Source organism: Sparus aurata, chromosome 11, assembly GCF_900880675.1.
Source record: "Sparus aurata chromosome 11, fSpaAur1.1, whole genome shotgun sequence".
Classification (NCBI taxonomy): domain Eukaryota; kingdom Metazoa; phylum Chordata; class Actinopteri; order Spariformes; family Sparidae; genus Sparus; species Sparus aurata.
The window spans coordinates 9967057-9976102 of NC_044197.1; the positions used below are offsets into that span (position 1 = coordinate 9967057).

Below are 9046 nucleotides of genomic sequence, written 5' to 3' on the forward strand. Positions count from 1 at the left end.
AAAAACAAAAATCTTAATACTTTTGATGCTCTTGTTTTGTCTTTTATTTTGGTTCAAATGTAACATTAAGTTGCGACATTTTGGCATCAGGAGGCTCTCAACATCAAATACTAACATTCAGTGGTTACAAAGTTACAAACTGTACAGCCAAACAATTCAAAAATAAACAGCATTTGAGATTTAATATAAACACTAATAAGCACACCTGTCAGTCACTTTGTTCATACAAGAAAAAAACATTTGGGCATTTTTTGCTTGTTTACTACACAGAAGCTGCTGTTGGCAACATATTGAAATATTATCAGGTGTTGAAATACATTCACAGAAAAGAAAAAAAACAAACTCTCCTTAACTTTATCCTTTAAAAGCGTCCACCATCTGCCATCTAGTGGCCGATTATCGGTACTTTACAAGAGGTACCCAGAAGATATACTGTACATTTCCAGATTAAAGGGCCACTATGTAGTTTTAGAGAAGACATTTAAACTTTGCAATATTGATGAGGTCATAATACAAACTCTGAAATGTTTATTTTTTCCATAACTGAATAAAGAAGTTGTTCTCAGAGGAAAATAAGTTCCCAAGAACTTTGTTGGAAGCTAGAGAGGTGGCAGGGTCCGCCACATATAAACAATGTAAAATAGTATGAAACTGTTTTGTCCATTAAGGTCAGTTTGTTTATTCAGTTTATTCATCCATAACAACAAAGAGAGTTTGTTTATTTTGTTTTTTTTAAAGCATAAAAAAATAAGTCAATGAAAATCTTTCTCCTCTGATTAATATTTCATCCCCCAAAACTACATAGTGCACCTTTAAGAGAAGGGTAATAACATCTGATTAAATGAAAAAAAAAAATCCCATGATAATATAACAGACATTCAACTTTCACTGCAGTGAGTACAGTCTGTGAATACATATGAGGAGGGGCTGAGTAAGAGATATGTGAAGTGTCTTCTTCACCGTCTGTTTCTCTGCCTGCCGTCATCGTACCTCTTGGGACTCGGGTTTCGGAGGTTTTGAGATGAAGAAGCCGTCTTAAGGGTGTCCCCCGGAATCTTCGGCCGCGGTGAAGGCTGCTTGTTGAGCACAGGACGAGTGTTGGCATAGACAGGATCCTCTGCTGCATTTAAAAGTAAGAATAGGCTTTAGTATTCAAGATGTATTTCACTTGTCTGACTGAAAACCAACTGCTTAAGTTCATCAGAACAGAGTATAAACTGTTTAGTTGTTTGTTTTGGTTTTGTTTTCTCACAGGAACTGAATAAAAATTAAAGATTGATGAAAATAAATTTAAAAAATTCTGCCAGCATTGAAAATGTGTTGCAAATAAAGAAGAAATATATTCTGGGTAAAAGAAAGTTGCCATAATAGCTTCTATTATATTTTGTAATAAATTGTTATTGACTGAAAAGAAAACAAGTTACTTTCGACAAAAACCGAGCCATAAAATACATCATATGATTTCTCAGATAAAGAATGGCCTTATGAACTAAAATAAACGTGCTGTAATTTTACTAATTAGTAACTTTCTTTTTTTAATTTCATTTATCTTATATTCATATCTATCACAGTTGGTCATTGCCAGGCAAGTGTCACGGATTATCTACTGTCATCATATCCTTTGAAATATTGAAATACTAAAGAATATCTATAAATTCTACCAGGAAATATAAAGGTCGGCACATAGAGCTCTTATTTTGCTTCACATGGTGAACAAGGTGAAATGATGGCTAGTCTTTTAATATCTTTAAAATCTTCCATATTTAAAAAAAAAAAAAACCCTTCAGACTGTGGTTTGAGAGTAACCACGCTCGCTGCACTGCAGCTTCTTTAGGACCTTTTTCTATCGCTGTTCACACAGTCATGAGGTGCAAACACCATCAGTTTACACTCTGCTGCACTAACACCTCACCTGTCCTGCACAGAACTGTCACTCAAAATGTTTGAATCATGCTCCAATAGTAACTTAATCAATCAGCAAGTGCATCGGTGGCAACAAAATGAAACTTCTTCTTGTCAGCTTAGTCAAATGGCAAAAGAACTGTGTGGTTATGCACAGAGCAGTTCTCACTGACATACGGCAACCAAGATAGTATCTCTTTATATCTTATATAGCCAGCTGCGAAGTCAACATCAAACAAACAACAATAAAAGACCGAAGAAATCTGATCCTCTTGCTGATAACACACAAAGAATATTCTGTGTGACTCAGACATTCTCAGTTATAAGCAGCATGTCGCCTCTGTCCTACTTTCAACTCTGCTCCACCTCTGTGATCAAACCACCGCACGGACACATTGACCACCTCGTCTCAGCTGCTGCGTGAGAAGCCTGTTGGCCTGCTGTGAGTTATTGAACCAAAATAGGTAACTAAAGGGGTTAAAGGGGTTAAAGCGTGTTGCTGCCACATCAGAAAAAACATGCAAGTGTCATGTTATAACATCAGAAGTTTGATGTTTTCACAATATGACAAAATACAAACCTATTACTTTATAACAAGAAACTTTTCTTGTAGAAGCACAATTTTAAAACATTTCATGTCATTTTTAAAAAACATTTAACACTTCATGATATTATGTGATAAGATACATTGTTCCAAAATGAAAATATTTGTTTTAAAATCTTATTATGACATGAATCACATAAAGTTTTGTACATTATAATTGGATATTTCAGTTTTTTCTAAAATATTTTCACATTATATTATTGAGTATATTGTGTATTGTGTTATATATTATTTTATTATTAACATTATTTATAAATAATAATAATAATAATAACAATAATAATAATAATAATAATAATTATTATTATTATTATTAATATTATATAAAATATCCAGTTGCAATCTTAACACAATAAGCTTTTCATGTTATAACATCACACTGTGTAAATTTGAATTAAGTATGAAAGCTTCAATGAATGTATATACTGTTGTAACAAAATTAGTTGGTTAAACCATTTAGTGTGTAAAATATCAGAATATACTGAAAAATGTCCCTCACAGTTTGACAGAGTCCAAAGATGACGTCTTCTCATGTCTCTTTTTGTTCCGACCAACAGTCCATTACACAAAGACGTTCAGTTGAAAACATAAAACCAGAGAAAAGCAGCAAATCTTTTCACATGAGAAGGTTTTGTTTGATTAAATGACTCTTTCGACCAATCGATTTAGAAGCTCTTAACAACATTTGTGAAAAGTATGCGGATTTCACACAAAATGTTGACGATAATGGTTTTTAATTTGAGGACTGTAGAAAAGCAAAAACATTTAAATCGACTGTTGTTGATTGCATCTTCAAACAAAAACAAATATCTCCCTTTGAGAATGGAGAACTTTAAAAATCTATATTTCTGTGAACTATGTATGAATATTCGTACCGCATCCGCTCACTAGTTCTCAAGTAAAATTGTCTTTATGACTGGCAGAGAAGTAAAAGCAGTGGGTGGTGAAGTGTGGGTGGATTTTTCAGTTTTGTGAACGTTACTTCTGCAAAGTTCTGATATTTTTGTCAGTATTGGTCAGTCGACTGTGACCAAATGTCAATGTGTTCCTGCTTTGTCTTTCTAGATGATCCTTCTACATTTTACATAAACCACAGAGGATAAGACATTCTTGTCTGTCCTGTTTTGACTCAACAGAATGTCTCACACTCTGCTGTTAAACCACACAAACCACTAGCTTGCTCAGTTTGCACCCACCGACATGAGTTGGGCAGGTAGGACTACCCGAACAGAGCTTCCTCTTTTTCTTTTGTTCTGCCACTCAGATACATAAAAAGTCAGACTCTATCCTTATCCATCTCTTAAAAATTAAAGAGACTATAGTCTGGTTATCAAATGAGCAGAATTCAAAAGAAGTGTGGGCCCAAGTAATTCTCCCTCTCACCACTCAAATCACAACCATTACATTTTTTAAAAGAGAAAAATAGATCACGGCACTGAGATCTGTTAGGACGGATCACACCCATAAAATTTGGTCAGAGTCAATACTTCATTTCTTGTGTTAAATTCTGCCGAGAAATTAACCAGCGAGGTTCACTTACAGCATTTTCGTGAAGTTCTCTGTGAGAGCATTTTGCTTTCTTTCTTTCGTTTCTCTCAGAAAAGAATCTTGCATTCCAGATCTCCTGCCAACAGAGTTTATCTATAATCTATAGATGTTGTTCACTGTCATCTCAGTTGTGTTTAGATGATTATCGAAACTGCTCAAAACTGAAAGGGAAAACATGTACCTCTGCTTCTGCGGCATCTTCTTCTCAGCAAGATGCACATGACCGGCAGGACGACCAGGATGAAAGCAGACACCCCCAACACGATCCAGTGCCACAGCTGGAAGTTTTCTCTGGGAGGCGCAGTCGCTGTAAGAGAAAAGACTTTATCTTTATAGATGATTATGTCAATCAGTAAGAAGGCCAATGTGCGCCCTTTTGTCAAAGAAGTCACTATCACACTTGAATTCAATTCCAATGTGTTTCTGGTACACCTACTTCCAAGGTGCATGGAGAGGATTTAAAAAAAAGTCCAAATAGAGCAAAACTTTATCGTCAGACCCGATGCATTTTTTGACTTTTGGTGTTCATCAGGTTCTTATGATCAAAACCTCCAATAAAGTTGATCTATACACCACCAGTGCCGCTAGAGGTCTGGCCCTCTTTATACAAACTGTCTCCGCTGGCCACTGTACAAGAATAACGCTAACAGTGATGTTTGATTGTATGTGCCCCTCTACATAAAATCTATGTGGCAAATGTTCACACATCACAGAAAGGACTTTGAATTTGGTTCTGAACTCTCATGCCTGAAGTCTCATCACCTCTATAGGTGGAACAATGACGCCAACACTTGTCAGTTTCAAGTAACAGTGTGGAAATGAAAGCTTAAGAGAATAAGAGAAGCTAGAATGACAGCTCGGACGCTGCTGGGCACAAAAAATATATGGTGCACTGTTGTAAAAAGCTAGGTTCACACACACACGCGTACGCGCACACACACACACACACACCATTGTTTTTATCACTTGTGGGGATGTAACATTGTCCTACACTTATAAGTCTCAAGTTTAATGATCATATTATGGGGTCCAGCATGTTGGTCCCCCCACCCTACAGTGGGCTTCCAGTACAGGGACCCCACAAGTACAGAAAAACAAGAACATACACACGTACACAAGCACACACACCTTGTTCGCCCGTAACTATGGTTAGTGACGGGTGCGTAGAATGTTCCTCATTCTTTGCTGTCATAAAGGAAACAAAATGATATTTTAAGAAGCGTTCATTTAAAGTGTTAGTAAAGCAGAGTCCCTTTATGTCACAATCTATTTAGCATTTACGAGCAGCATATAAGAAAGTAATGTTATAAATGGCTTGTAAGTTAAAATAAGACCAAGACAATTAATAAATGTTTATCAATTGTCTTGGTCAACTACTATAACTCCTCTTGTGTGCATCCGTAAATGGAAGTGAGATACTTTTCTTGAGTTTTTTTAATTTTGTGTTCCATTATACTTCCACTTCATACCACGTTGGAGGCAAATATTTCTCACTTTACTTTCTTTTATTGTACTACATAAGTTTAATAATTTAGGTTGGTTGTCACGGGTCAGATTACATGCTGCATTTGAGCCAAATTATTGCAAATTAACTTATATTATCAACAATCAGATGGTTCCAGTAATCAGAAAAATGCAGGATATGGGATTTGATAATTTGCCGGGCTAATATTGGTTGACCTACATGATTCAGTATGCATGCATATAATCAAGAAATAATTTACATTTACCTGTAATTTTTTTTTCTAAAATTACTTTTAAGACTCAAGTACAGGTAATATCAGATACTTTCTACAAAAGTGTTAGTTGTATGAGTGAATTTCACTGAATTACAAAACCCTTACTTTTACTGAAATGTGACTTGTGGGAACTTTATACAACACTGGACATAAATGTTTATTAATTGTTATAGTAGTTGACAAAGACAATTAATAAATGTTTATTAATTGTCTTTGTCAACTACTATAACTCCGCCTGTGTGCATCCGTAAATGGAAGCTGGTGTATGAACGGATTAATACATGGAACACAGCTGTAATAACATTAGATATGTCCTCATAGGAGAAGCTCGAATTGTTGACAAATACTGTACATTAATAAACACGTAACAACTACATTATAATGTAACATTAATATGCTGCTTATAAACATTAAATAGGGGGACTTCTAGTAAAATGTTAGCAGATTTTTTTTGAGACATGTAATACTTACTGATAACAAGTTTTGTTCCAACGCTGACATTCACTATTAATTTGGGAATGACTATTGTCACTCTGCAAAAGTACCATCCGCTGTCATTATATGTAGCACCTGAGTTGTTTTTATACCAAATCAGTTCATCGTCTTTGTCATCAACCTTCCTTTTGTCAGGCACTACCGTGGAGGTGTTTGCAGATCTGTTATACACCTTGCTATATAAAGTGCGTGAACCTTCGACTGAACATTCGGAGGGGTTAAAATACCAGTCCACCCACAAATATCCCGTCGTATTCAAATTGCACTTTAAAATCAGAGGGGAACCAAAAGGACGTGTCACTTCTCTCGGAACTGAATCCAGAGTCACAGGCTCTTGACCTGATATCACCATGGCTGCTACTGCAACTATTGACAGATAGATAGAAGGACAGACAGGCAGGGATGAAGGTGGAATTGTAGTTAAAATCAATACAGATTTTTTTAATTAAAAAATCAGTGAGATACTATAAACATTTTGCAGCATCTGTTAGCTGTTATTAAAAAGAAAACTACAAAAGTTCTACAGGAGAAAATTCATCCTGTCTATTCATTATTCTATTAAACACTTCTATTATATCTTATCTTTTTCCGTTCTTGTAGTGAATTGTTTCTTTTGATCTACTGAAGTCAGCACCCCTACCTGCAAGGAACACCGGAGTCGACCATTTCAGCCACATTTCCATTGTATCATGTGCGAGGTGGTCTTCCTCTCAGACTCATCCTGTCTCTGCCTCACTGTCTGTCTACACGTCTCTGGCGCTATGACAGAGCTAGACACCAAAACCTGCGCGTGGGTGGGAGGAGGAGTTTTTTTTTGTGTGAGAATAAGTTGCTAAAGCGCTGAGATGTGGAAGTTGCATATACGACAAATAAAGGTGGAAAATGGTGTAGGCTTTTCTGACCGAAGACAGATTCCTGACCAAAAACCTTATTGCGCTTTTGATACTTTAACTTTTAACTCAAAGACATCAGAGCCACATTCTGCTGCTATCCGATACTATAAATGTACATCCTGCTGAGGCGCACTGCTGCAGATGGTGGCAGACAGCGACTCCCCCAGTGAGATAAAGACGCGTGTGCTGACTTGCTGAATGCTGTCAAATAAAAAACAGGGCATAAGACGAAGATATGAGGGGTTTATGAAACCTTTGTGGGTTTTGGTGCAAGGGTGCTAAACACATTTTACCTTGTCCCCGCAGCGTCTTACTAGGAAAGGAGCTCTTGGCTTCCTGTGAGAAGACACAACTAAGTATGATGGGCTAGATGAACTTTCTGATTCAATATCTGCAATTTAGAAGAGATTTGCAGAAACTACAATAGAGATGAGAGATGATGAAAGCTGAAATACAGAGATACTGACAAAACACAACAACCTCTGAGGCCGTGACCTTTTACAGTCTGAAATCTGTGGCACTGATTGACCCCGATATCAAGTAAAAAACTTCTTTAATTCACTTTGAGTCAAAAAATGCAGCATGATAATTCATGCCTTTGTTATCTGTTCATGTGAGTGAGCAGTGAAGAAAAAGGGCCTCAAGAAGAAACATCTCAAGGGGGAGTATAGCATCGGAAAACCTCAAACTTTAGAGCTTCATGAAAGACTGAGACTGAAAGTAGGTCCTGTGAGCAACGCAGTGTGAAGGCATGATCACAAATCATTTGTTTATTAGGACAGTCATGTGCAAAGGTGTAAGTGGGGGGGACTCATACATTTTCAAACAAACCGAAAATGTTCCTCTTTTTTTTTTTATATAAAACACAGGCCTACTGAGGGGGATCTTATCTCGTGATGAATTCGCTTTTCCGTTCTGATCTTATTTGTGCAACTTGTTGCACATTTGAGTGTCTTTGTGGTTGGAAACAAACACTGCTTTTCGAGATCAACCAGAATGTTTTTATGTTTTATTTCATGTAAACAGAACCAAGTAGTTCCACATGTTGTTTTCCTCACTGGCTAGTCAGTCAACGTTTATTTGATATACTTTTATGTGCTATATAAATACAATGATATTAATAAGATAAATAAACTCAATAATTTATTACAAAGTTTTGAAGTGAAAAATGTAGACATACAAATGTTAACATCTATAGTGTTGTTTTATTCTTGGATTGGTCAATAAATATATATATATACTAGTTACTGTACATTTTTATTCTAGCATAACTTGTGTTTCTTCTGTAATTGTTTTGTGCAACTGCGACAGGATTGTTTATATTTTGTTGTTTGATCGTGATTAAAGGGTGACTCATGTACTGGGCTTTATGTTTGCGTTGTGTTGTTTTGTTTTGTTATCTAGACTCTAATCTTCACTTTCACAATCACTTTATCTAGCTGTGGTGGGAATCTCTTAAAAAATGTTAACGGATTATGTGTGTGATGCAGATGTTGCTCCAGGCGATGGCAGGAAATGAATGAATTCTGCCCAGAACCCTTATTTACCACATCGTACAATAAGACAAGCATTATGATGCCTTAGTGAAACATGATGCTACACAATGCTTAAAATAGGTATCATTTTCTTTTCCTGTCTTTTTCCCCAACAACAACATTGTCAAGGCTGTGTGTCAGTAATTTTCGGTAATTGTTTCACTTGTAAATTTGTTGGGGATTTGCACCACTATAGTACCATATCAACTGGGTTTTGCATGACTATTATCACTATTATTATTATTATTGTTGTTGTTCTTGTTATGTAAAGATGCTTTGTAAATATGTGCACATTATCCTTAAATGTATTTCATAAAAAAACCTGATGAG

The 9046-nt window shown here is 36.0% G+C and overlaps 1 protein-coding gene across 2 annotated transcripts; it reads right to left on the reverse strand.

The window, feature by feature from the left end:
* Nucleotides 1–20: 20 nt before the first annotated feature.
* Nucleotides 21–7062, reverse strand: LOC115590979 (uncharacterized). 2 transcript variants are annotated; one of them, XM_030432499.1, is made up of 5 exons: nt 6929–7062; nt 6265–6654; nt 5183–5239; nt 4236–4361; nt 21–1120 (listed from the first exon to the last, which is right to left on the reverse strand). In XM_030432499.1, the coding sequence occupies exons 1-5, from the start codon at nt 6969–6971 to the stop codon at nt 957–959; spliced, it is 780 nt and encodes a 259-aa protein (XP_030288359.1). In that variant the 5' UTR covers nt 6972–7062; the 3' UTR covers nt 21–956. The 2 variants fall into 2 exon arrangements, with proteins under 2 accessions (XP_030288359.1, XP_030288360.1); XM_030432500.1 differs by lacking the exon at nt 5183–5239.
* Nucleotides 7063–9046: the final 1984 nt, after the last annotated feature.